The sequence below is a fragment of the Cervus elaphus genome, chromosome 20 (assembly GCF_910594005.1).
Source record: "Cervus elaphus chromosome 20, mCerEla1.1, whole genome shotgun sequence".
NCBI lineage: Eukaryota > Metazoa > Chordata > Mammalia > Artiodactyla > Cervidae > Cervus > Cervus elaphus.
Window position 1 is genome coordinate 139,373,841 of NC_057834.1, and position 27,375 is coordinate 139,401,215.

Sequence of the window (27,375 nt, forward strand, 5' to 3'; positions counted from 1 at the left end):
GCGAGGAGCAGGAAATCTCTCCAGACCCGCAGGTCCCCCCAGCCTCAGAGGCCTCTGCGGTTGGCCAGCTCACCCCTGCCCGACAGCCCCGGCCGGATGACCAATTTCACTGCAAGCCAGCCGTGGGCCAGACACTGCTCCCTCGGGCCAGCCCTGGCTGCCTGCTCCCTCCCCGGGCCATCGGGGGGCCTCTGGGGGCGCCCTTGAGCCAGCCACTGCGTCTCAGCTCTGGCTTTTACCACCTCCTTTCCTTCCCCGCTTGGTCCTGGGAGGCTGGTGGCTTCAGTGAGAACAGAGAGCCGGGGCTTCAGGCAGAGGCCCTGCAGATCACTCCCCTTCCAAAGAAGCCTGAAAAGGAAGATGCTACCCACCGCCCGTCACCATCAGCCCCTCAGCCCCGGGCAAGGCGCCAGAACCCCAGAAGGAGGATGGAACGCTGCCAGCTTTTCCCCAGGCGCCCAAGGGGTGACCCACGGTTCTCCTCGGTTCCCCTTGGGCCGTCAGGGTCCCACGGCGGAGTCGGGTGAAGGCCAGGACCACGGTCACTGTAGATGGGAAGGCAGCGACCGCCTGGGGCAATGGGTGCCGGCCTCAGCCCCCGAGCCAGAGGAAGCGGTATCTGGGCGCGGAGAGGCAGGGCGCCATCGGGGGTTGTCTCCGTGCCCCTTGCACCAGGCCCCCTCCCACCGTCAGCCCCTGGGCCTGCACCAGCTGTTACACCATCCTTTCGCAAGAGGCACCAGCCCACGGAGCTGAGGGGGCCTTTCCTTCCCCAGGCCAGCCTCCGTGCCGGGCAGGCCGGTTCCAGTCGGGGCAGCCACCTTCTAGCTGAGCCGTCACAGAGCAGCTCGTGCTCTCTGGGCTCCAGTGTCCTTGCTGGAAGTGTGGGCAGGCTCTGGCCTGTCCCCTGTCCAGCCTCTTCCCCTTTGGTTTGCCCTGGAGTCCTCGGTCTGGAAGTGTCTGCTGACGAGGGACAGGGACCTGCCCTCAGAGGTCCCCACCATCTGAGCCCGTCCCCTCCTGCCCTGGGTGGAGGTGCTGATGCGTTAGAATCCTCGGGCCTGTCTAATGTCACATCTGATTCCTGCCCTGAGGCCCAGCGCAGAGTTCCCGGGCTGAGTGGGGCTGCAGAAGGCAAGACCCCGGGCTCTGGGAGGGCCTGGGGTCCCGGGCAGGCCCACTGCTGCCCACAGCCTCCACCACACTGACTGACGCGCACCCAGGCCCCGCTCTGGACTCCACGGCACCTGCGCCAAGCTGAGGGCTCTGCACGGAGCCCAGGGCTGTGTCCAGGGCCAGGGCCCACCTGTGGGGGGTCCCCATTCTGTGGGGAATGCCGCCTCCCTCCCGGGCACGTTTCCTGGCTGACCCGGGTGGGCGGGTCTGGGTGTGTGCAGGGGAGGCCGCCTCCTGTCCCAGGCTTTCCAGGCAGACTTTGCCCCGAACGCCTGCCTGAGTTTCCTTGTGGTCTTCACTTCCTGCTCCGGGCTCAGCGGGCAGCGCCTCCTCGGTGGCAGCCGAGTCCTTCCCAGTCTCGATCCTGGATCTCCTCGCTACCCTCCTCCCTCCCTCCCCGGGCCAGGTCAGCCTTGGGGGAGGCAGAGCTTCTAGGGTGAGTATCGGGATCCTAGAGCCCTGAAAGCAGGGGTCGGGGCAGGACGTCCTGGGCAGGAGGCAGGACGGGGTCAGACTGGGTGCACAAGGCCAGCCAGGCCAGGGCCAAGGCACTCAGACGCTCCAGGCACGTTTTTCTGTCTGTGTGTGTGTCTCTCTCTCCATTCATAACCGTGCCTGGCTCGGTGTCCCATGTCTGCCTCATTTAGTTCTACTGAGTTTCTTTTTCTTCCATAATGTTTAACAGATTCATCCTAGCTTTTACTGCCTTTTGAAACGAAGGGAGAAGTCACTTTGTTCCTGAGGACCCTCTGGGTTTTTATGACCCCAACACTTGGACGTGGCTGCTCCATCAGACGAAGTCTTTTCTAGTTTTGAGGACAAGCTTTGAGGGCGGGCAGGGCCCGCCAGTCCCCAGAGTGCTCAGCTGTCCAGCCCCGGGGTCCTCTCCATCTCCAGGGTCCCCAGGGGAGCTCAGAGGCGGCTGGGGGTTCTGGCTGCAGCCCGGGGCAGGTCCAGCCTGTGCACTGACCTTCGGGGCATTCCTCTGATTCCCAGCAAGTGCAGACTGCGTGTGCCCAGACAGCACGACCCTGAGAACGGCACGCGAGCCGGCTTGCTCGGGGTCCCTCAGACCACTGCCCCCCACGCCCTACACAAAGACGCGGGCCAGGGCCTGTCCTCAGGTGCCTGGGACTCCTGGTCCTTCACAAACCATGCAGGAGGCGAGGCTGCTGGGCGAGCCTCCAGCACTGGCTTGGGCAGGCCCCTGAGGGTCCGCTGCAGGGTCCAGGGCCTGGGCAGGAGTGACGCTGGGATGCTGAGGCATGCGTGTGTAAGCCTGTGGGCTCAGCCCTCAGCCCAGCCCCACGAGGGGGCCTGCCGGCACCAACACAGCCCTGTGCATACCGTGCTCCCCTGGCTGATTCGTCCTGAGGCCGCTCTGTGAGCCCGTGAGGATGAGGCCTCGGGCATCCCTGCCCTCCAGGCAGGCAGGCCGGTGTGCACAAGGTCACCAGAGAGGCCTGGCAGTGAGGTGACAGACAGCTCAGGGTTGTCGCAAGGCCACCCAGAAAGGCCTGACAGTGATCTACCGTACAACACGGGGTCGCACAAGGTCACCCCGAGAGGCCTGGCAGTGAAGTGACAGACGACGCACGGGGTGGCGGTGGGGTGTGGTTCGGCCTGCCTGGGGTAGCCAGCTGCAGGACAGGGCTGGGAGGATCGGGCACCCTCAGTGCTTGGAGCTCTCCGTGTCTGCGGGGAGTGGCCTGGGGCACGTGGCGAGAGCGGAGGGCGGAGGTGAGGCCGCGGGCCACTGGAGGAGCTTGGTCTCACTGGAGGAGCTTGGGCCCAGTTTTGAGCAGGGCCAGGTGTGTGCCTATTTGACACATGTCTGGTTGAAGTCTCAGGAACGGACTGGAGGGAGCGCCCGGCCAGAAGACTGCTGCATTCTTCCAAGGGAGACAGCAGGGCATCCTGCTGGCAGCTGGCGAGGGATGAGGGCCGAGGGAGGGGGCTGAGCTGCGGTTCCTCGGGAAGCAAAGCTCACACAGTGACGCTTGCTGGTCCATCGGTCTGGCTGTCCAGACCGCCACAAGGAGAATTCAGTCGTGTCCAACTCTGCAACCCCATGGACTATAGCCTACCAGGCTCCTCTGTCCATGGGATTTTCCAGGCAAGAGTACTGGAGTGGGTTGCCGTTTCCTTCTCCAGGGGATCTTCCCAACTCAGGGATCGAACCCGGGTCTCCAGCATTGCAGATAGACGCTTTACCATCTGAGCCACCAGGAAGCCCACAAGGAGAACTGGGACCCTCCAATCCAGGAGCATGGTGTAGCTCTCCATTTCTGAGATCTTCTTTATTTCTCTCAAAAATGTTTTGTAGTTCTGAGCATTCTGGTTTGCATTCCTACTTTACTGACAGTTTCTATCATAAATGAGTGTTGAATTTTGTAGAATAATTTTTTTGCTTCTATTGAGAGAATTATATGTTCTCTTTCATTTCATTAATATAGTGAATTACAAAGATTGACATTCTCATGTTAGAATAAGCTTTGTGCTCCTGGGATACTTGTTCATGGTGGGTTATTTGTTTTCTGTACTGGTGGATTCAATCAGCTAATTCTTGTGTTTTGGCCGTGCTGGTTCTTCGTTGCAGTACACAGGCTTCTCTAGTCGTGATTCGTGGGCTTAGTTGCCCCAAAGCACTTGGGCTCTACCTCACCAGCCAGGGATTGAACCCGAGTCCACTGCATTGGAAGGTGAATTCTTAACCACTGGACCAGCAGGGAAGTCCCAAGCTAACATTTTATTAAGGATTTTTGTGTCTATGTTCAGGCATGATATTGATCTATAGTTTTCTTGTAATAGTATCTTTGTCTAATTTTTCTAAAAAAATATTTGTATCTGGCTGCCCTGGGTCTTACTGGTGACACATGGGATTTCTAGTTGTGGCATGTGGGACCTAGTTCCCTGACCAGGAATCAAACCCAGGTCCCCTGCATTGGAACACAGAGTCTTAACCGCTGGACCACCAAGGAAGTCCCAGTCTTTGTCTAGTTTTAGTATGAGGGTAAAACTTGTCTATGAAAATGAGTTGGGAAGTATTCATCCTTATTTATTTTCAGCAAGTGGTTAAGATTGCCAGTATTTCATTGGTAAGTGTTTGATAGAATTCCCCAGTGACACCATCTGGGTCAGGAGCTTTCTTAGTTAGGTTTTTAACTATGAATTCAACAACTTTAATAGATATAAGCTATTCAAAATTTTTATTTCTTGTACAAATTCTGGCAAGTTGTGACATTCAAGAAATTTGTGATTTTCGACTGAGCTGTCAAATGTCTTTGCATAAAGTTATTAATAACTTTCCTTTATTACTCTAATGTCTGTAGATCTAAGTGGCATGTCCTCCTTCATTCTTTTGTTTTGGACAGGAGAGTTGGTTTACTGGTGGGCGTGAGTAAGGAAGGGACAGAGCCAAGACTCTCATGAGTGCAGGGCCCGCCATTTGTCCCAGGAGCCATGACTGGGGATTCTTTGACCCCATAGTCACCTAAGATGAGCCGCTTTTCTGCCACCATGTCTTCAAATTCATCCACATTAAACTTAGTAAATACCTATTCCTTGGAGATGTGGACATTTCGGCAGAAGAAACTGGAACTTGGCCCTCTGGAGGGCTTCAATTACACACTCCTTGTTCTATATCTTGGTGCAGATGGACATTGTAACTTGGCCAATGTGGATCCTGGCCACTGTGCCCTGGAGCTTCCAAAGGCACCGTGTATACCTGTCTGGAGCCTAGAATGGGGACAGCATGCCAGTCATGAATGTCCCAGGTCCCTTAGAGCAAGCTGAACAGGCAGCAGGCTGCATAGCCTACCCAGAAGGCTGTCGTTTGCAAGCAGCACACAGCAACCCCCGCCCCCCAACCATGGGGAAAAGAGCACCGTTGACTCAATTGGCTGCAAATCTTCATGCTTGACATTAGTCATTTATGGACTTTTTTCCTTGATCAGTTTAGCCAGAGGTTTATCAACTTTATCATTGATCTTTTCAAATAACTAACTTCCATGTTACTGATTTTTCTCTGTTGTTATTTTTCTATTATATTAAATTTTTACCTTTTCTTATTTCCTTTCTTCTTACTTGGGTTAGTTTGTTGTTGTTTGCTTCCCAAAGAAAAGTCTTAGATTAGTGATTTTTGGCCTTTTCTCCTTTAGTATAATCACTTAAAGCTACAAATTTTTCTCTAAACTCTGAATTAGCTTTATCTCACAGATATTGATAAGTTGTGTTTTCATTATTAATTAGTTCAAAACATTTTCTCATTTCCCTTTGATTACTTATTTAGCCCTTGAATTTATTATAGTTATGTTATTTAATTTCCAAATATTTGGGCATTCTTTGGGTAGCTTAGTCTTTTGTTGCTTATTTCTCACTTAGTTGTGTTGCACTTGAAGGACATATTACATATGATTTAAATCCTCTTAACTGTAATGAGACTTGCTTGTGGCCCAGCACATGGCCTATTTTGAGGCTGTTCATGTGCACTTGAAAAGAATATGTATTCTGCTCTTGATGGATATGCTGCTCTATGGACATTTGTGTGTGCAAGTTGATTCACACTGTTCAAATATACCATGCTCTTAATAATTTTTCTTAGTTGCTGAGAAAGGAGTGTTGGAATAGCTTACTATAATTGTGGATTTGTCTACTTATTCTTCTGAGTTGATCTTTTTATTATTATGAAGCTTCACCTTTTATCTCCAGTAAGATTCCCTGTATTAAAGTTTACTTAGAGATCAATATTGGAGAAGGGAATGGCAACCCATTTCCAGTATTCTTGCCTGGAGAATTCCATGGACAGAGGAGCCTGGCAGGCTACAGTCCATGGGGTCACAAAGAGCTGAACATGACTGAGTAGCTAATACACACAGATATCAATACACCCCACCCAAATTTGTTATGATTAGTGACAGTGATAGTGAAAGTCGCTCAGTCGTGTCCGGCTCTTTGTGACCCCATGGACTATACAGTCCATGGAGTTCTCCAGGCTAGAATACTGGAGTGGGTAGCCTTTCCCTTCTCCAAGGGATCTTCCCAACCCAGGGATGGAACCCAGGTCTCCTGCATTGCAGGCGGATTTTTTACCAGCTGAGCCACAAGGGAAGCCCTTGTGATTCTTATGGTTAGTGTTTCATTTTCTCTTTTCCATCCTTTCACTTTGTTATCATTTTTTAATTTTAATCTGTCTTTTTGTAAAGTGTATATCATTTACACAGTGTATTTTCACTTCTTGCTTTTTAAATCCAGTTTGATAATCTTTGCGTTTTACTTGAAGCATTTTAGACCAGTTATATTTAATGTAATTGCTGATATGTTTGGGTTAAATCTACCATCTTGCTGTTTTCTATTTATCTCATCTATTCTTTGCTCCTTTTCCTCTCACTTTTGGATTAACTGGAATACTTTGTTTTATATTCCATTTATCTCCTCTGTTGTTTTATTTATTATACCTCTTTGCTTTTTCTTTTCAGTGGTTTCTATTGGGCTTTCAATATGCACATTTAACTTACTGATGACTGATTGGATGTAAGAGAGAGGGGAAATTTGTGTGTTAAAAATGACACTCAAGTATCCGGCCTGGGCAACAAGAGGGATCATTCTCTGAAATAGGGAACTCTGAAGGAAGATTACAGTGTGGGGGTTACAAAGGGGCTTGAAGATGTGATCAGTTTTGGTTCATTTTCTGAGATAGGGAACTTTAAAGGAAGATTACAGTGTCGGGGAGTGATGAAGGGGCTTGATGATGTAGTCAGTTTTGGTTCATTTTCTGAGACAGGGAAATTTGAAGGAAGATTACAGTGTCGGGGAGTGATGAAGGGGCTTGATGATGTGGTCAGTTTTGGTCAAGTTGCACTTAAATTGCTTGTTATATATCCAAGAGAAGATGCCTGGTGGGCAGTCCATGTGTAGTCCAGAGGTCTGAGCTGGAGCTGGCAGCAGGGTCATGGGCATGGGCTGATTCTTGAGTCAATAGGACTGGGTGAATCTGTTATGAAAAGTGTGTGATCAGGTGAGAAAAGGCCCCAGTGAAACTCAGCCCAAGGACCAAGGACCAAGCCCCAGTGAACCAAGTTAGGGACCCACATGGAGAACAACAGGGGTGTGAGAGGAAAAGCCAGATAGGAGGAGCAAAACAAGGCACGTGTGCCATCACAGAGGGAAAGCGGCCTAGCAAGTACCCCCAGGCGCTGCCTACAGATGGTCCTGAGTCTGGGCTGTGCGCAGGGGACCTCGAAGGTTGTCTGAGGACCTCCTCCTTACCTGCGCATATGTACCTCATGTGCATTTAGATCTGGTCCATGTTGTATCAAAACACTTTTAAAATAAAGAACTAGGGATGGTTCAGCTCTGCCAAATGCTGCTGGGAGGTGGAGTAAGGTGGTGTATTAGGTGTCTGCGGGGGTCTGTGGCACGGCAGCCAGAGGCCGTCAGGAGGATGTTTCTGGATGCTGACCGTGGAGGGTCCCCTGGTCCCAGGGTCCCACACGGTGGTGGAGGCAGAGGAATTGAGGAGGCAGACACTGTGCGTGTGGATGTCTTTCGGGAGAACTTGGCCTGGTGGGCTTGAGGCACTGTATATCCTCTAGCCGGGCCCTGCAGACAGCTGCACCCCGGGGTGGGGGCAGGCAGACAGTGAGCAGACCCAGACCAGTCTTCTCCAGAGGGTGAAGCGCGGGGGTGCATTGCAGGACCAGGGAGGACGAGGGGCCCGTGCTCTTGGCCTGCAGGGCTTCCCTGGGGACTGGTCCCCCGAGTCCTCTCCCTCCTGCTCCAGCAGCTGCTCCGGCAGCCAGCGGCCCCCAGGCAGCAAGATTCCCCGGGCCCCACCCTGTCCCGGAGGCTAATCAGAACACCACCCAACCCACCCGCTTTCCGCAGCCCTGCAATCTGACAATCTGCCCGTTGCATCGATGACTTCCTAGAAGTGCAGCCCCAGCACGCCGCACTGCACAGCCTGACTCTGACCTCGAGCAGGAGCCTGGCCGCTCGGCTTGGTGCCTGCCAGAGGGGGCTCAGGAGACGCAGGGAGGGGAGCAAACGGGGCCAGCGGCGAGGGTCCCAGGACAGGCGGGAGGTGAGGGCACAGGGTGAGGGCGAGCAGGTGCGAGCGTAGGGCCCACGAATTGGCTCCAAGCTGCTGTAGGTCTGCATGCGTGTGTGCGTGTATACCGATGTGTGCATACACGTATGTGTACCTGTGACTGTGCCTCTGTGTTTGGTGTATGCATATGTATATGCGTCCATGTGTTGTGTGCATACGTGCACGCACACACATGTGGGCAGGTGGTGGGGGTTGTACTGCACCAACCACATCCGAAAGTCAGCCAAGTGCAGCTCCCCCATCCGCCCTGCCCCCGCCCCCCCTGCTCAGACAGCCCGTCCACTCTCTGTTGGGCAGGAGTCCTCTCCCAGGCACAGGTTGGCCCAGGGTTTCCCTCTGCCATTGGCCCCTCAAGCCTCTGACGCTCGGGGATTTCTCATCTTTTCAGGACCTCTGAGAGAACCCCATCTCCTACACCACTTTGGAGTCAAAAGTCCTAAATATACTTTCCATACTGTCTGTGGATTTTTCGTGGGGTGCTGGCCATCTTTTTAAAAGCTTTTTATTTTGGAAAATCTCCAGTAGACATTATTTTCATAATAGAAGGTTATGATGAACTCCAAGTGCCCATCACCCCCACCTTCAACAGTGATCAAATGGCTCACAGTTTTATCTGCCCTTGCTCTATCAGTGGGGAGGTTTTAAAACAAATACCAGATATCATATCAGGTCATCTACCAAAACTTCAGCATAAATGAAAGCAAGGGCTTTGAGATACACACTGCGAGGTCATGACCACCCCAAATCAGGCAAGCAGCCAGCCTTCACATTCTCCGCTGTCGCGTGCACCTTTAAAACTGCTTGTCTGGATGCACTGGGATCTGAGGGTTCCGGCTGCAGGCCCGAATCCCGAATCCCATGTGTGATGGCGAGGCCTCGCCCACCGGCTTCTCAGAGAGTGCAGTCAGCCCTGCCCAGCGGGGCCGTGCTCCTCACGCCCCTGCCTTCCCAGTCCGGACATCGGGCATCGCCATCGAGGCCTCCTTGGGGGGACCTGGTTGAGGTGCTTCTGCCCCGACTCTCCTTCCTGTCTCAGCCTGTCCCCTCACTGCCCCGCACTCCCAGGTCCACACGGGGGGGTGGTCCTCAGTAGAGAAGGCCCCCTGTGTTGTCCGACTCAGCCGCGGTCCCACGGGGCAGAGTGGAGCTCCAAGAAGCCCTGAGCTTCCTCCCCGCCCTTGCCTGTGCCCTCGCCCTGAGTGAATAGAAGCTGGATTGTGAACATGGTGCTTCACTCAGCGTCCCGACTGCCTGGCCACTGGCAGCTCGGCAGGCCCAAGGTCCGCGTCCTCTCCTGCCGGGCGCACAACCGAGTGTCCCCCATCTCCTCACCTCCCCTCTTTTAAAAAAACTGAAGTGTAGTTTGGGCTTCCTGGTGTTTTAGACGGTTAAGAATCTGCCTGCAGTGCAGGAGACCCAAGTTTGATCTCTGGGTCGGGAAGATCCCCCGGAGAAGGGCATGGCTACCCACTCCAGTATTCTTGCCTGGAGAATCCCACGGACAGAGAAGCCTGGTGGGCTACAGTCCATGAGGTCGCAAAGGGTTCACACACCACTGAGAGACTAACATTTTCATTTCTTTTTCTCACAGCTGGTTTACAATGTGTGTTAATTTCTGCTGCAGAGAAAGGGATTCAGTCATGCATATACACATACGTATGCATGTTGTTCAGTCACTAAGTCACGGCCGACTCTTTGCGACCCCCACGGACTGCAGCACACCAGGCCTCCCTCTCTATCACCAACTCCGGGAGTTAACTCAAACTCATGTCCATTGAGTTGATGATGCCATCCAACCATCTCGTCCTCTGTCATCCCCTTCTCCTCCTGCCCTCAATCATTCCCAGTATGTGTGTGTGTGTATACATATATATGTATATATAGTCTTTTGCATATTCTTTTCCATTATGGTTTATCACAGAATACCAAAAATAGTTCCCTGTGTCCTACAGGAAGACCTTGCTGTTTATAAGAGTTTACATCTGCTAACCCCAAACTCCCAGTCCACGCTCCCCTACCTCCTTTCACCTCCCCTCTTGACATTTGTCTTCAGGGCCTGGCCGTGTAGAGCAGTCCCCAGACCAGGGCTCACCGTGGGCACCCCTGGGGTGTCGCCAACTGTGTTCTGGGCCCAGTGCAGCTCCTGTCATGGGTGGCCAACTTCAGAGCTTAGATCAGGTTCAGGTGCGATTTTGGGGGTTTGGCGGGACCACTTAATGAAGCAACTTTTTTTTAACGTATAGTTGAAAATTCATGGATGTAAACACTGTGTTTCAATCTGTTAAAAATTATTCTCCTTATGGATATTAGATGATCCTGTCTTTGACCACTGGGAGTGAGCTTGCTTTGGCTCTCGAGTCCCTTTGATGTTGGCAACCATCTTGATCTGCTTTGCTCTCTGGTATGAAAAGCCGTTCTGGATGCATCTTATCTGTTACCCAACCCAGACCTAAAAGCATCTACTTCTCTCTGCGGGCCCCCTTCCTCTTCATGAGAAACGCTAGCTAGAGACCACAATCTGGCTGTTAGGCATGTTGGTTTCGAAGCCTTATCAGCAGTCAGAACCAAGAAGCTTTACTTTTAAGACAAGACACAGTGCCAGTACAAACTGATGATCTTCACTCAAATTCACTTTTTTCCACTCAGATTCACTCAAATTGCTTTTTTTCTTTTTTCAGTAGATTTTTGTTTCCTTGTTTGTTTTTGGTGTCCTGGGTGGTCACAGCTGCACGGGCTTTTCTCTAGCTGTGGCACGCAGGTCTGCTCTCCAGTATGGAGCAAGGACTTCTTGTTACGATGGTTTGTTTTTGCAGAGCACGGGCTCTGGGGTGCATGGGCTTCGGCAGTTGTGGCTCCCTGGCTGTAGAGACCAGGCTCAATGGGAGCAGCACACGGGCTCTGCTGCTCCGAGGCGCCTGGGGTCCTCCCGGATCAGGGATTGAACCCATGTCTCCTGCCTTGGCAGGTGGACTCTCTACCACTAGGCCACCAGGGAAGCCCCAGATCTGCTTGGTTTTTACTAAGTTTTATTGATGATACACCTTTATCCTACAGCAGAAGTCTCAACAATGCCTGACACAATTATTCGCTTGCTTTATCCCATAGCACAACAGTCTCAAAAACCTCACACTACTATCAACAACACGTTTACTGAAAATAATTTAAGACGAACTTTTAAAAAAGTCATTGAGTGACACAGATGTACAGGCAAAACAATGTTTTTAAAATATTTGGAAGGTGTTTACAGACAATGGAACATTCTGGCCATTCTCTTTGTCCTCAGGTTGTATGGATATACAATTGAAATACTGGATTTTTTTTTAAATATAAATTTATTTATTTTAATTGGAGGCTACTTACTTTACAATATTGCAGTGGTTTTTGCCATACATTGACATGAATCCGCCACGGGTGTACGTGTGTTCCCCATCCTGAACCCCCCTCCCTCTTCCCTCCCCATCCCACCCCTCTGGGTCATCCCAGTGCACCAGCCCCGAGCACCCTGTCTCATGTGTTGAACCTGGACTGGTGACCTATTTCACATATGGCAATATACATGTTTCAATATCATTCTCCCAAATCATCCCACCCTCGCCCTCTCCCACAGAGTCCTCACTTGGAAGAATTTGGTAGGGTTATGCTACCAACTGATCTTGCAAATTAATTGTCTTCACCTTGTTTTCAAGAATCCCTTTTAAAATATAATGTAATTTAATTTAGTAATTGCATAAATATTTACCTGGTTCCAAAGCCAAATCTACAAACGAAAGTACATTCACCGAAGTCTAGTTTCAATCCCTCTCTCCCTTCACCTCTTTTCTGCCTAGTCCCTGTAGGTAGCAATTTAATTTTAAACAAATGTTATGGCTTATTCTTCCATTTGTAAAAATATAACCTTCTGCTCCTACATAAATACATGAGCATCAACATCCTTTTTTTTTTCACTTAGCTGTATATCCGGGAGATAACCATATACTCGTGTACAAAAACATCTCTCTTCCCTTTTTGCAACTGCCCAGTTCTCCGTGGTGTGGATGGGACAGACTCCACGCCACCAGAGCCCATGACATGTCTGAGCGGGGTCCAGGCTGTCGCTGCCCCACAGGCCCGCAGGGTCAGCCTCTCCAACACCGTCTCCCTAGTTCCGCCGTCCATCCATGGAGGAGATTCCCAGAGGTGGGATAACGGGTTCAAAGGGCCCAGCTGGTTGCTTTCCAGTGACCCTCCGGGAGGTTGGATGTCAGAGGAGAGTGTGTGAGGGTGTCCCACCCCCACAGAGGGTTGTCAGACTTGGCTTTGGCCCATCTAACGGGAGAGTGGGGCTGCCACGCCCTGTACACTGAGGGCCCCCTTTCGAGCCTTTTACGTCTCCTTCTCTGTGAACCATCTGGCTGTCACTCTATCAGCTGGCATCTTGCCCACCCTCCAGAGGGCCTCCTGCCTCAGTGTCGCTGGGGTGCAGATCACGTTGGGCTCCCCCCAGACAGACTAGCTTGTAGGAGCCTGAGCTGGAGGCCTCCTGCCCTTGGGGGAAGCAGGGGGCGGAGGACCCCCTCGTGGAGAGACAGAGCCCCGGGGTGCTCTGAACCTGGGTGCTGACTTCAACGCGAGGATGATGGGCCTGGGGCACACGCCTGCTCTCTGCCCACCAGACGCCCCAGCCTGAGGTCACCACCGGGAAGCAGGGCCTGGGAGCCGCTGTCAGGCTGCAGGGGCCCCTGCAGGGAGTGGGTGCCTGGAGAGGAAGGGGGGCAGAGAGTGGGCAGGGGCTGCCTGGACGGGGCGGGCCCAGATGGCCATCTCTGCTAGGAAGGGAGGCCCGAGACGAGGCGGGCGCTGGTGGCCAAAGGCTGCAGGGAGGCGGTGTCCCCAGGAGGGGGGCTGGTGTGGGGCAGTGGTCCTTTCAGGCAGACAAACCCTGGGCAGAGAAAGGGGAAGGAGGCCCTCGGGGAGGCAGGAACCTGCGGCCAGCTGTATCAGCTCCTCACCGCTGTGGGGGACGGTGGGCGGAGGTCCCAGGGCTCAGAGCAGGAGGCAGAGCGGGCAGCTTGGCAGCCACCCTGGAGGAGGCCCCATGAGCCGCCGGGCACCCCTGCCCCCAGCCCAGCCAGACCAGGGAGGCAGGGTGGTGCTCACACGTCCCTGCCCTGGGCTCTGCCTGCCTGTGGCGTCTGAGGTGGGTTTGTAGGAGGGGAGCTGCCCCTGGCCCTGGTCCCTGAGTAATGCTAGTGTTGGCAGGGTGGGGTGTCAGGACCAGGCGCTGGGGAGCCCGGGGCCCCCTGCCCGGCCTGTGGGTCTGACTCTGTGGGCCAGGACGACAGGTCCACCTCTCAGGCCCGACTACTCCCCAAGGGGGACCCGGAGGTGACCCTGGGGGCAGCCGGGCCAGGCCAGCAGAGCCTCACAACGCCTCAGGGGCCCCTCACAACGCCTCAGGGCCCCGGCCTCCCTCGCTGCCCTGTGTGGTGTCTCTCCCTGGCGCAGGCCCCCCAGCTGGGAAAGGACTGGACATGCCTGGCTCAGCCTCTGCGGGCACCCTGGGGTCCCAGGGTGAAGGGCTGTGGAAGGGGCTGCAGAGGACAGTGGGGCTGAGGGGGTCTGTCTGGGAGCACGAGGGGTCTGGGGGGGCTTCGGGGAAGCGTGTGGTGAGAGCTCAGGGGCACCGTGACGGCCGGATAGCAGGGCTGCCCGCCCCGGGCGCCGGAGTGCGAGTGCGCACCTTGGACGTGTGCCCTTTGGCCACCGGGCCCCTGGGCTGAGCGGCGGTCATAGATGGATCAGGGGTCCAGGGCCTGGAGGGCGTCTGGTGTGCTGGTCGTCTCACCAGAGGACTCCGGGCTCCGCTTCCTGGGTGTGCTGGCTCCTTTCTGGAAACAGAGCGGTCGTCCCTGGGCCCCTCGGCACCCGTCCCTCGAGGGCTCACTGGCAGGAGGGCCCGGGGGGCAGCACGAGCCAGAGGCCGCGGGCGGGCAGGCAGCGTGGCTGCAGGATCCTCCTCAGCGTTTCCAAGCCCGCTGCTCCCCTGGGCCCGGCTGTGTCCCCCCAACTCCGTCCCTGGAGCGGGAACAGGAGCCTGTGTGGGGACAGCAGGGGGCCTGCCCCCCGCCTCGGGCACACCCGGGCCCCGAGGGTGGGCTGCTGGGCGCTCCCACCAGCCCCCTCCCCACTCAGCCACAGGTGCTGAGCGAGGGACACCATGGGGCAGGGGGGCAGGAAGTAGGGGGCGGGTGGGTGAGCAGGCAGGTCTCGGGGCCACAGAGCGCTTCCTGGAATGACAGAGGCGGCTGCTGCAGGGGCTGCTCAGGGGGGAGCCCCTGGTGGCCCAGGGGGTCCCTGCCGCCAGCCCAGTGGGGGAGGGTGGGAGGCGGGGTCCCTGGCGCCCAGCGCTTCTCACACGAGGAGGCGGGTGGCAGAGCCGCTGGGGCTGTGTGCCTGTCCCCTGCCCTCCACCCCCACGGGTCGGGTCGGGGCCTTGGCTCTCCCGGCCCCGCAACCACTTCCGCGGCAGTCCCCATCTGATAGGCTGGTGGTCAGTGTGCGGAGATGAGTCACGGGTCACATCCGAGGGCCTGCGGTGGCAGCAGGGTGAGCCTCGCACAAGACAAGTCTCGAGTGGACGGCGTCTCACGCCAAAGAGCCGCACCCAGGCAGCCAGCCCCGCGCCCACGTCCCGGGGCTGAGGGGCCAGCTCACCGCCCACCCGCTGCAGACCCTTCCCCACTGCACACCACTTCTCCATTTTTATAAACTTGTTTTATGGAAAAGTTCAACTGTATAGTGAACTAGGGAGTCTAGTGCAGAGATGCCCAGGCTGCCTGCCCCATGAGGACCGAGGCCGCCTGGTCTTACAGCAAAGTCCCGTCCCCTGTGTCACCTCAGCCGGTGACTCCTGGGTGAGCGCCCGGCAGGCAGGAGTCCAGCCAGGGCACCGTGATGGGCCCGAGGACAGAAGCCGGTCCCTGGCCCCTGCCCACACTGGCTGATCCCCAGGTGGCTCTCGGCAGTCCAGGCCTGCGGGGTCCCTCGGGGGCTGGGGCAGAGCTGGAGTCATCCAACTGCCCCTTTATGAGGGACCAGCCTGCAGGAAGACGGAGGGCGCGAGTCCAGGAAGAAACAGCGGATGGGGGTCGGGGACCCAGACCCCCAGAGAGACGCTCCTGGAGGTGCAGCGGCCGTGATGGGGGGACCCCAGGGAGGGGAGGTGAGTGGGCAGCCTGGCCAGGAAGGGTCCAGTGCCCTCCCTCTCCTGCCTTCCTCTGGGGCCCTGAGGCCGGTTTGGCGGCTCAGGGGACACCTGAGCCCAGGGCCTGTGGACAGCGTCAGGGGGGAGGGAGGGAGGAGCAGACCGCCCAGTTGAACATGGCCTGCGGTCTTCAGGTCGGGGGTGGAGTTCAAGGGTGTTTCCTCAAGATGGGGCCTCATTTTCCTGTGAGGTGGGGGGGAGGATGGCCCTCGGGCTGAGCGGTGAGCCTGGGGTGGGGGGAGGCTGGCCCCCCAAGGGTGAGCGGTGAGCCCAGGGAGGGGTTAGGATGGCCCCCAGGGGTGAGCGGTGAGGCCAGGGTGGAGTGAGTATGGCCCCCTAGGGGTGAGTGGTGAGCCCGGGGTAGGGTAGGATGGTCCCCAGGGGTGAGCGGTGAGCCCAGGGAGGGGTTAGGATGGCCCCCAGGGGTGAGCGGTGAGCCCTGGGTGGGGTTAGGATGGCCCCCAGGGGTGAGCGGTGAGCCCTGGGTGGGGTGAGGATGGCCCCCCAGGGGTGAGTAGTGAGCCCAGGGTGGGGGGAGGATGGCCACCCTCCCCTGAGGTGAGCGGTGAGCCCAGGGTGGGGTGATGATAGCCCCCCAGGGGTGAGCAGTGAGCCTGGGGTGGGGTGAGGATGGCCCCCAGGGGTGAGTGGTGAGCCCAGGGTGGGGTGAGGATGGCCACCCTCCCCTGGGGTGAGCGGTGAGCCCAGGGAGGGGTTAGGATGGCCCCCAGGGGTGAGCGGTGAGCCCGGAGTGGGGGGAGGATGGCCCCCCAGGGGTGAGCGGTGAGCCCTTGGTGGGGGGAGGATGGCCCCCCCAGGGGTGAGCGGTGAGCCCTGGGTGGGGGGAGGATGGCCCCCCAGGGGTGAGTGGTGAGCCCGGGGTGGGGTGAGGATGGCCTCCAGGGGTGAGTGGTGAGCCCGGGGTGGGGTGAGGATGGCCTCCAGGGGTGAGTGGTGAGCCCGGGGTGGGGTGAGGATGGCCCCCCAGGGGTGAGTGGTGAGCCCAGGGTGGGGTGAGGATGGCCTCCAGGGGTGAGTGGTGAGCCCGGGGTGGGGTGATGATGGCCCCCCAAGGGTGAGTGGTGAGCCTGGGGAGGGGTTAGGATGGCCCCCAGGGGTGAACAGTGAGCCCTGGGTGGGGAGAGGATGGCCCCCAGGGGTGAGCAGTGAGCCTGGGGTGGGGGGAGCTGTGAGGCCCATGGCAGGACGACCTGCAGATCCACCCCTCTCCTCCCCCTTCCCCGGCAGCGTCCCCATCTCCCCCCCCACCCCGGTCAGTTTCCCGGGTGTCCCCCTTCCTCCTCCACCCCCGCATGGTGTCCCATAGTCACCCCTGCCTTGCCCGCTACAGTGACAGCATGGCAAATAACAAGCCCCAGGCCGCTTTGGGGCCAGACCAGTGGCGGGGTGGGGGTGGAGGGGTTGTTTCCCAGACCTGGTTTTGAGAAGAGGGGAACAGAAAGTGCTGGCAGCGACAGACGGCTGAGCCCAAGGCCCAGAGGCCCGGCCCCCGGGGTGTCCTCGGTCCCCTCACCCAGGTGCCTGGGGCAGGGCTGGGGCAGGGCTGGGGCTGTGCAAGGCTAGTGAGGTGCTGCCCCCCCCCCACCCCCACCTCACCCCCACATCTAAGGGCCCGCGGTCAGTAATCAGGGTAAACTGTCCTCCCTGCAATACACCGGATTGGTGTATTGCAAGGTCCAGGAAGAACGAAGAAGCAGTGTTAGTGTTAGACCAGTGCTCCTTTGCCTCAGGCTGGGGGCGGCGGTGACAGGAGCCCCTGTGCCCACACCAGTGGCCATGTCTCCCCGCGGACAGCGCTACTCCCCTCCGCCCAGCTGCGCCCAGATTGTGAAAGCCAGGCCGGCCTGCCCCGCCTCCAGCCTCCCCTTCCAGCGCAGAGACACCGCGGCTCCCGCCCTTCCATCTTCCAGGAAGCCCCTCCCCACTCCGCCCCGCCCACCTCCCAGGTCCAGCTTCAGGGCTGCCTCCTTCTGGAAGCCTCCCGGTCCTGACCTGCCCTCCGTGAACCCCAAGAGGTGAGTGTAGGCTCCCCCTGTGCCGGGTGCGTCCCCCTGGGCCATCTCCCCACCGCCCTGCTAGTCGTGTCCGGCGTGGTGCCCACAAGTGAGGCGGCTAGGGCGGGCATGGAAGGGGAAGAGCAGCGTAGAGCAAGGCCAGGGTGGGCACAGAGCCACGGAGCCCTGGGGGGGACCGCTGGGGGGGTCAAGGCCCTTGGCCAGTGGCCCCACTGAACGGCTCGTGACATCCCACCTGGGTGTCCTCAGGGTCCTTCACCCTCATTCTGGGTCAGTCCTGAGCCCACCGCTCTCAGGGCTTTGTTCCCTCCTGTCCCCCGATGGCGGGGACATCACTCCCACCCCAGGTGAGGAGGAGGCCTGGGGTGGGGGTGGTGGAGGACAGGGGGTCCCGGAGGCAGCGAGGTTCCCGGGGGTGAGGGTGGGGATGGGGATGGGGGTCCTGGGCATGCCCGGCAGCCTCCTTGGGAGCGATTCTGCCTCCCGGGCACTTCCCTGGAAGAGGTTTCATCTGGACAGGGCAGTGATGCCAACCTCCAATCTCAGGAGTGTGTCCCCCAGCTGCAGCATTGCTGGTAGTCTTTTCTCTCAAACTCCAATGATTCCGAGGGGTGAAGGGCCAGGACACGGGGGTGGGGGGAGCCCCCAGCCGTCAGTCCGGCACTAGGACTCCTGCCCCCGTCAGGCTGCCACGACGGCTCTCAGGCAGGTGTGAAGCAGGAGAGGCAGGTGCTGGGACCAGGGGTGCTGAGCAGTGAGGGTGGGGGGCCTCGGAGACGGAGCTCTGTCTGAGCCTGAGCCCTGAAGAAGCAGCAGAGCCATGGGCCCTGCCCCGTCCTGCTCTGTGGAGGGTGCCTTACGGTTCTGAGCCCACCCGGCAGTGGGAATGGGTCTGGTCTGGACTCTGGAGCCCGCCTGGTGGGGCCAGGCCTCTTGGACCCCCGGGGACCCAGTGGACCTGGAGGAATGGACCCAGCCCCTGCCCTCCCTCCACAGTGGGGGGATGGTGAGTCGGCTGCAGGGCTGTGGGCTGGGGCGGCGGGGGGGCTGCACCCCACTCCAGGCCGCAGCCACTCATGTTTACATGTGCCTGCTCTGGGCCAAGACTCTGCTTGTTTCCGGGTGCTGGCCACCCAGTTGGATTCCTCCGTTGGGCCCTGCTGACCCGTGAATGGGACTTGTTGAGGCCCTTCTGTGCAGGAGCAGGTGGGGTCCCGGCCACAGGCCAGGACAAGGACACGAGAAAAATTCAGAAGTTCTATGGCTGAACACCAGGTTGCAGAGGGGCGCAGAGGGCTGCGGAGGCTGGGGGCTGGTGGGGAGGGGATGGTCAGAGAAGAGGGATGGCAGGGGAGGAGCCCACAGTGGGACCCTCCAGCCTGGTCTGCAGGGTGAGCCCAGGCCCCTCCTCAGGGCACGGTACCTGGTTCCCAAGTCAGGAGGCCAGCCAGGCCCCTTCATGGAGCCCCAGGTTCTGCTTGTGGACACGGGCAGGGTGGGATCAAACTCACCCCAGCCCCTTGCAGGCCATGCCGGGAGAGGTGCTGAGGTCCGGTGCAGAGGGCCCCGGCCCAGGGGGACAAGGCGCTGCCCTCAGGTGCAGGGGGAGGGCAGAGTGGTCCCTTTGAGCAGGGTCTGGGGCCCAGAGCTCAGAGGGGAGGGAACAGAACTCCGGGAGGGCCTGGAGGAGCCATGGAGAGAACATTCTGAAGGGGAGCGGGTGGTCTGCAAGGACGGCTTCTGAGGAGGGGCGGTGAGGAGGCTAGCTGGTGGAGGGGCGGGGTAAGTGGGGCCCTTGCGCAGAGCAGCAGGAAGCCCACCCGGAGTGGGCTGTGCAGGGGTGCCGTGCATGCAAAGGTGCAGGGCCTTCCTGCCAGGATGCGGGGGTGGGTGGGTACACTGACCGCAGACACGCGGCCCCACCTGGGAGATGACAGGAAGGTGCTTCTGCACCACGGGAGGTCTGGACCACCGGCTCCGCTGTCTCCAGAAAGACCACTGCTTCTCTGGGGTGTCAACAGAGGCGGCCACTGGCAACCACTTCCTCCCCCAGGAATCTCCCAGGCAGCCCCGATCTGGGCCGGCACAGGCGGTGGGGAGTCCCACGCGCTGTCAGTGTCGTCAGCCGGCCCACTGCCTGCTAGAGTTAAGGAGGGGTGCGGTCAGGACAGTGTGGGGGCCCGGCTCACCCAGCCCTGCTTCCCTACCAGCCCTTCGGCTGCACCTGTCAAGGCGTCAGCAGCTCAGGGGGGAACCAGTGAGTCAGGTCAGTGCCCGCAGGGCCCGGGGGTCTCAGAGGGTGAGGGTGAGAGGGCCTCAGAGGTGAGGGCTGTGACGGGGTCTCAGAGAGTGAGGGTGAGGGGGCCTCAGAGGTGAGGGTGAGGGGGTCTCAGAGGGTGAGGGTGAGGGGGTCTCAGAGGTGAGGGCTGTGACGGGGTCTCAGAGGGTGAGGGTGAGGGGGCCTCAGAGGTGAGGGTGAGGGGGTCTCAGAGGGTGAGGGTGAGGGGGTCTCAGAGGTGAGGGCTGTGACGGGGTCTCAGAGGGTGAGGGTGAGGGGGCCTCAGAGGGTGAGGGTGAGGGGGCCTCAGAGGTGAGGGTGAGGGGGCCTCAGAGGTGAGGGTGAGGGGGTCTCAGAGGGTGAGGGCTGTGACGGGGTCTCAGAGGGTGAGGGTGAGGGGGCCTCAGAGGGTGAGGGTGAGAGGGCCTCAGAGGTGAGGGCTGTGATGGGGTCTCAGAGGGTGAGGGTGAGGGGGCCTCAGAGGTGAGGGTGAGGGTGTCTCAGAGGGTGAGGGTGAGGATGAGGGGGCCTCAGAGGTGAGGGTGAGAGGGCCTCAGAGGTGAGGGCTGTGACGGGGTCTCAGAGGGTGAGGGTGAGGGGGCCTCAGAGGTGAGGGCTGTGACGGGGTCTCAGAGGGTGAGGGTGAGGGGGCCTCAGAGGTGAGGGCTGTGATGGGGTCTCAGAGGGTGAGGGTGAGGGGGCTTCAGAGGTGAGGGCTGTGACAGAGTCTCAGAGGTGAGGGCTGTGACGGGGTCTCAGAGGGTGAGGGTGAGGGGGCCTCAGAGGGTGAGGGTGAGGGGGCCTCAGAGGTGAGGGCTGTGACGGGGTCTCAGAGGGTGAGGGGTCTCAGGGTGAGGGGTCTCAGAGGGTGAGGGTGAGAGGGCCTCAGAGGTGAGGGCTGTGACGGGGTCTCAGAGGGTGAGGGTGAGGGGGTCTCAGAGGTGAGGGCTGTGACGGGGCCTCAGAGGGTGAGGGCTGTGACGGGTCTCAGAGAGGTAAGGGCCGTGACAGGGTCTCAGAGAGTGAGGGCTGTGACGGGGTCTCAGAAGGTGAGGGTGAGGGGGTCTCAGAGGGTGAGGGCTGTGATGGGGTCTAGAGGGGTGAGGGCTGTGACAGGGTCTCAGAGGGTGAGGGTGAGGGGGCCTCAGAGGTGAGGGTGAGGGTGTCTCAGAGGGTGAGGGTGAGGGGGCCTCAGAGGTGAGGGTGAGAGGGCCTCAGAGGTGAGGGCTGTGACGGGGTCTCAGAGGGTGAGGGTGAGGGGGCCTCAGAGGTGAGGGCTGTGACGGGGTCTCAGAGGGTGAGGGTGAGGGGGCCTCAGAGGTGAGGGCTGTGATGGGGTCTCAGAGGGTGAGGGTGAGGGGGCTTCAGAGGTGAGGGCTGTGACAGAGTCTCAGAGGTGAGGGCTGTGACGGGGTCTCAGAGGGTGAGGGTGAGGGGGCCTCAGAGGGTGAGGGTGAGGGGGCCTCAGAGGTGAGGGCTGTGACGGGGTCTCAGAGGGTGAGGGGTCTCAGAGGGTGAGGGGTCTCAGAGGGTGAGGGTGAGAGGGCCTCAGAGGTGAGGGCTGTGACGGGGTCTCAGAGGGTGAGGGTGAGGGGGTCTCAGAGGTGAGGGCTGTGACGGGGCCTCAGAGGGTGAGGGCTGTGACGGGTCTCAGAGAGGTAAGGGCCGTGACAGGGTCTCAGTAGTGAGGGCTGTGACGGGGTCTCAGAAGGTGAGGGTGAGGGGGTCTCAGAGGGTGAGGGCTGTGATGGGGTCTAGAGGGGTGAGGGCTGTGACAGGGTCTCAGAGGGTGAGGGTGAGGGGGCCTCAGAGGTGAGGGTGAGGGTGTCTCAGAGGGTGAGGGTGAGGGGGTCTCAGAGGTGAGGGCTGTGACGGGGTCTCAGAGGGTGAGGGTGAGGGGGTCTCAGAGGGTGAGGGAGAGGGGGCCTCAGAGGTGAGGGTGAGGGTGTCTCAGAGGGTGAGGGTGAGGGGGTCTCAGAGGTGAGGGCTGTGACGGGGTCTCAGAGGGTGAGGGTGAGGGGGTCTCAGAGGTGAGGGTGAGGGGGCCTCAGAGGTGAGGGTGAGGGGGTCTCAGAGGGTGAGGGTGAGGGGGTCTCAGAGGGTGAGGGTGAGGGGGCCTCAGAGGTGAGGGTGAGGGGGCCTCAGAGGTGAGAATGAGGGGGTCTCAGAGGGTGAGGGCTGTGACGGGGTCTCAGAGGGTGAGGGTGTGGGGGCCTCAGAGGGTGAGGGTGAGAGGGCCTCAGAGGTGAGGGCTGTGATGGGGTCTCAGAGGGTGAGGGTGAGGGGGCCTCAGAGGTGAGGGTGAGGGGGTCTCAGAGGGTGAGGGCTGTGACGGGGTCTCCGAGGGTGAGGGTGAGGGGGCCTCAGAGGGTGAGGGTGAGGGGGTCTCAGAGGTGAGGGCTGTGACGGGGTCTCAGAGGGTGAGGGTGAGGGGGCCTCAGAGGTGAGGGCTGTGATGGGGTCTCAGAGGGTGAGGGGTCTCAGAGGGTGAGGGGTCTCAGAGGGTGAGGGTGAGGGGGCCTCAGAGGTGAGGGTGAGGGTTTCTCAGAGGGTGAGGGTGAGGGGGTCTCAGAGGTGAGGGCTGTGATGGGGTCTCAGAGGGTGAGGGTGAGGGGGTCTCAGAGGGTGAGGGTGAGGGGGCCTCAGAGGTGAGGGTGAGGGGGTCTCAGAGGGTGAGGGTGAGGGGGTCTCAGAGGGTGAGGGTGAGGGGGCCTCAGAGGTGAGGGTGAGGGGGTCTCAGAGGTGAGGGCTGTGACGGGGTCTCAGAGGGTGAGGGCTGTGACGGGGTCTCAGAGGGTGAGGGTGAGGGGGCCTCAGAGGGTGAGGGTGAGAGGGCCTCAGAGGTGAGGGCTGTGACGGGGTCTCAGAGGGTGAGGGTGAGGGGGCCTCAGAGGTGAGGGCTGTGATGGGGTCTCAGAGGGTGAGGGTGAGGGGGTCTCAGAGGGTGAGGGTGAGGGGGCCTCAGAGGTGAGGGTGAGGGGGTCTCAGAGGGTGAGGGCTGTGACGGGGTCTCAGAGGGTGAGGGTGAGAGGGCCTCAGAGGTGAGGGCTGTGACGGGGTCTCAGAGGGTGAGGGTGAGGGGGCCTCAGAGGTGAGGGCTGTGATGGGGTCTCAGAGGGTGAGGGTGAGGGGGCGTCAGAGGTGAGGGCTGTGACAGAGTCTCACAGGTGAGGGCTGTGACGGGGTCTCAGAGGGTGAGGGTGAGGGGGTCTCAGAGGTGAGGGCTGTGACCGGGTCAGAGGGTGAGGGCTGTGACGGGGTCTCAGAGGTGAGGGCTGTGACGGGGTCTCAGAGGGTGAGGGTGACGGGGTCTCAGTAGGTGAAGGCTGTGCTGGCGTTCTGAACCTCAGCAGGGTAACCTGTAGGAACAGCACTGTGGGGGCTGATGATCTGGTACCGGGACGTCACTCGTGGGCTGGAATGCAGAGGAACTTAGGGTGATCCTGGGACCTGGGTTCCCCTCACTCGAGCCTCTGAAGTCTCTCATGGGCTGAGACCAGAGTCTGAAGCTAAGAGAGAAGGGGTCTGAGGGGGCCCTAGCAGCGAACGCGACTTTGTAAAACTCGTCCTGGGCCCTGGGCTACTTCTAAGTTGGGGTCCCAGCTCCAGAGGACCTCTTGGTCCCCGGACAACAGGGGTCAGCACTCCACTCTCTGCCCCAGATCCCACTTAGGGCGTGGGACTGACAAAGGCACCTCTGCCGCACCGAGGGTGGCCTCCTACCCCGCTGTGGGAGCAGGAAGCGCAGCCTCTGGGGTGCTGCCCCCCCCAGCAGGAAGTGGCGGTGCCCCCACAGCTGAGCGGTCTGAGCCCCGGCCGCCCCCCACCCCTGCCCAGGGGCCCCACGCCTTCGCCTGGGGCAGGCAGGACCTGAGTGGGTTGCCATGGCTTCTGGGGACCCCATGCTGTTTGAGCTGGACCTTGGGACTTGAGCCCCCAAACCTTTTTCACCCGAAGGGAGAGGCCCCATGAACAGGGCATTTCCTCCAAGTGTCGGGTGCACCCTGATAATCTTGCAGAGCTGCTGTCCTTCTCCCTGACAGTCATTATAAAGGGGGAAACGTAAAGAGGGCAGCTAGATTTTTTAACTTTCTCTCTTCAAATATTGGGCCACACGAGGCTGGACTGAAGCTGACACCCCCACAAGTGTGGAGCAGGACACAGCCCCGAGACAGCCATCCGGGTAGAGGGCATGTGGTGAGGGGCAGGCCTGCCCCACCTGCCATCCCAGGCAGCGCCCTGGGCTGCGATGACCGTCCGCTGCTGCAGGCCTCACTGCCAAGAGTAGCAAGGGGCCGTCCCGGATGCCGCCTGGGTGGGGAGATGGCCCAGAGGCGCGCATGGCAGGATCACCGGGTGCTCCCAGCGGGCTCGAGCGTTCTGGGCCGGGGGCAGGCAGGCAGGCAGGCAGGGAGGACCCCAGCAGTTGTCCCAGTGGGTTCTGGAGTCTGGGGGGCCTGCCTGTGTGGGCCTGGGGTCACAGACCAAGGAGCGAACAAGCAGAATCCTTCAAATATGAGGAGAGAGGTTTCACACACAGTGGAAGCATTCGTGAAACTTGAATTGCTGGCAAATGGGCACTTAAAATTCAGAAGGGATTTAATGGGATAATTGGGTGGAATATTTCCGCTGCTGCTCTCTGCGGTCTGTGCACCAGCTCCCCTAATGGACTGTGGCCTGGACGTTCCCAGGGGGCTGTGGCTCAGGAAATGAGTGCCCCGCTTCCAACCCTGGCACCCATGAGCCTGATACTGCCGCCTCTGGGTGCTTCTCCCCTTCCTGTGTGTGAGGGGGAGCAGGGGAGCAGACTCCACCCCGCCTGGCCATGGTGCTCCCCCCCAGTGGACTGAACCCCCTTCTCAACCTAGCCTGAAGGTCAGGGAGCCCCCAGGGGGCCTGGTGCTCATGGAGGGAGGAAGGCCTCTCCCCCTACCCCTCCAGGCCCTTCCAGCCAGAGGAACCAAAGTGGGGGTGGGAGGGGTCCGGAGGGTTTCTGCCACTCGCACAGGCGTGCTCCACGGTCTCACACGTCTGACACCCACGCCTCTGGGTGCTGCCCAGCTCAGGGGGCCACACCAGGAATGTCAGACTGCTGACCAAGTCCATCCCCACCCTGGTGAGCTGGTCCTGGCAGTCCTGGGCTGTCATGGAGCGTGTGCAGGGGAGCGAGAGGTGTGGAGGGTGAAGCCGTGTAGGGGCTTCTGATGATGACCGGGTGGAGGTCACCCAGCAACACCCCGAGGCCACCAGAACCACAGGGCGGCCCTGACCACGGGGAACTCAAGGGGACTCCTGAGCCAGATGGGGCATCAGGCAGCCTAGGTGGGCCTGAGGGCAGCTGGGAAGGCTCTTGGAGGGGAGGAGGGAGGGAGGCTGGGAACCGGGCCTCAGCAAGAGGACAAAGCACAGGAGGGAGAGAGGGGCTGGACTTTTCTGGAGGGCTGAGCCGCGGCCCCTGCTGCCCTGGACCCCAGTAGCCAGGAAGGGCCCGGGTGGGAGAGGCCCGCCCTGCTGATGAGCAGGAGTGCGTCGGACACGGGTGCCTCCTGCAGCCAGGTTTGCGGAGGACGTGGAGGGGGGCAGTGAGCCGCCCTGGGACCCCACGGGCCCCTCAGTCTACCAGCTTTCAGACTCCAGGGCTCCCTGGGGTCCCTGTCTTGCAGTTGCCTCTGAGCCCCCCTGGTGAGAATGGCACTGGGCTGGGACGAGGCTGGCCACCCCTGGGTCCCCGTCCTGAGATCGGGTGGAGCCGGCGTGGCTGGGGCTGGAGGTGGACCGTGCACTCCCTCTGTCCTCTCTGCCCAGCAGGCAGCAGGTCCCTGCAGAGGCAGGCTCAGGCACGGGGACCTGGGTCCAGCCCTGGGCTGGCTCCCCAGGCCATCTCAGGCCCATGGGCCTCTGAAGGCCTTGGTTTCCCACAGGTGCCTCAGGGCTTCTCGGGGTGTCTTCCTTGGGCAGGTGAACTTGGGGCTCCTGAGGTGGTGGGGGGCCTGGGGTCCCCCTGCTGGCCTACCCACCTCACACCCTGCTCCCCCTCTGCAGCCCCGGGATCATGAATAACAGCAACTGCAGCTCCTGGGAGCCCCCAGCGGTCAAGCAAGTCTTTCTCACCTACATTGGCGGGCTCCTGGTGCTTGGCCTGCTGCTCAACGGCCTGGCGCTCTGGGTGCTGTGCTGGCGCTTGCCGCGGTGGACGGAGACCCGCATCTACATGGCCAACCTGGCTGTGGCCGACCTCTGCCTGCTCTGCGCCCTGCCCTTCTTCCTGCACTTCCGGAAGACCTCCGAGGACACGCCGCTCTGCCAGCTCTCCCAGGCTGCCTTCCTGCTCAACAGGTACATGAGCATCAGCCTGGTCATGGCCATCGCCGTGGACCGCTACGTGGCCGTGCGGCACCCCCTGCGCGCCCGCAGGCTCCGCTCCCCGGGCCAGGCCGCGGCCCTGTGCGCCGCGCTCTGGGCGGTGGTCCTCGGCTCCCTGGCGCTCCGCTGGTTCCTGGACGTGCAGAACGGTGGCTTCTGCTTTGCCGTCCGCTCCGGGCGGAACACCTACAGTGAGGTCTTCTCACTGCTGGGCTTCTACCTGCCGCTGGCCGTGCTGGTCTTCTGCTCTCTGCAGGTGGTGACCGCCCTGACCCAGAGGCCCGAGGCTAACCCGGGCCAGGCGGAAGCCACACGGAAAGCCTCTCGCATGGTCCTGGCGAACCTGGTTATCTTCGTGGTCTGCTTCATGCCCTTCCACGTGGTGCTGACCATGCGCGTGGCCCTGGGCCTGGAGACCTGTGCCATTAAGATGGCCATCAATATCACTAGCAGACTCTCAGATGCCAACTGCTGCCTGGACGCCATCTGCTACTACTTTGTGGCCAAGGAGTTCCAGGAGGCATCTGTGTCAACCACATCCCCCAGAGTCAAGGCCCACAAGAGCAAGGACACTCTGACTGTGACCCTGACCTAGGAGATGAGCCATGGGCCCCCCTGCTGGAGGGACCAGTGACCAGAGACAAGGAGCCCCATGATCTGCCCTGAACTCACTGTGGGCCGTGGGCTGGGGGCACTCTCAGGAGGCTCACTCAGCAGGACAACCTGGGCATGGAGCCTGGGGAGGCAACACCCCCACCCCTGGGACAGAAGCAGAACAAGGATGAGGACAGGAGGGCTGGGGCTTGAGAGGGGCCAAGCCCAGGGACCCTGCTGCGTCCAGAGCCTGGCACACTTGGGGCACTGGGAGGTGGGTGTCTGCCGGGTGCCTGAGGCTCTGATGGCCAGCCTTCTGCAACTGCCCCACAGGGGCCAGAATAAAGCTCTCCACTGGGGCTCTGTGCCACCCATGGCCGCGTAGTGGGAGGTGGAGCGCCTGGGGTGTCTTCCAGGTGGCTTTCTAGGGCTTTCCACTTGGGGGCTCTCCATGGGCCCTGCCAGCTGTTTCCCACCCTGGCCCACTCCCCATTATCTTGGGGGCTGCCGCCAGGGAGGGCTGGTCCTCAGCTGCCTTGTCGGCCCCAGGCCTGGCCCATGCCCAAGTGTGGGCAGC

General features: G+C 59.8%; 1 protein-coding gene and 1 pseudogene across 8 annotated transcripts; one reads left to right on the plus strand and one right to left on the minus strand.

Moving 5' to 3' along the window:
- The first annotated feature begins 1,492 nt into the window (after positions 1-1,492).
- GPR35 (G protein-coupled receptor 35) lies at positions 1,493-27,157 on the plus strand. 8 transcript variants are annotated; one of them, XM_043878513.1, is made up of 3 exons: positions 1,505-1,612; positions 17,343-17,563; positions 25,884-27,157. In XM_043878513.1, exon 3 carries the CDS (start codon positions 25,894-25,896, stop codon positions 26,797-26,799), a length of 906 nt encoding a protein of 301 aa, XP_043734448.1. In that variant the 5' UTR covers positions 1,505-1,612; positions 17,343-17,563; positions 25,884-25,893; the 3' UTR covers positions 26,800-27,157. The 8 variants fall into 8 exon arrangements, with proteins under 8 accessions (XP_043734449.1, XP_043734448.1, XP_043734444.1 ...); XM_043878509.1 differs by having other exon boundaries at positions 1,512-1,612; positions 17,279-17,563; XM_043878510.1 differs by lacking the exon at positions 1,505-1,612 and adding an exon at positions 16,031-16,037 and having other exon boundaries at positions 17,320-17,563.
- LOC122678533 lies at positions 4,942-5,084 on the minus strand (annotated as a pseudogene).
- Positions 27,158-27,375: the final 218 nt, after the last annotated feature.

What these genes read in the sequence shown, in the direction of transcription:
- GPR35 (XM_043878509.1), top strand. Translation starts at nt 17,325, where the DNA reads ATGTCTCCCCGCGGACAGCGCTACTCCCCTCCGCCCAGCTGCGCCCAG. An exon ending in CCCTCCGTGAACCCCAAGAG is followed by an intron (nt 17,564 to 25,883) that starts GTGAGTGTAGGC and finishes CCCCCTCTGCAG; the next exon opens with CCCCGGGATCATGAATAACA.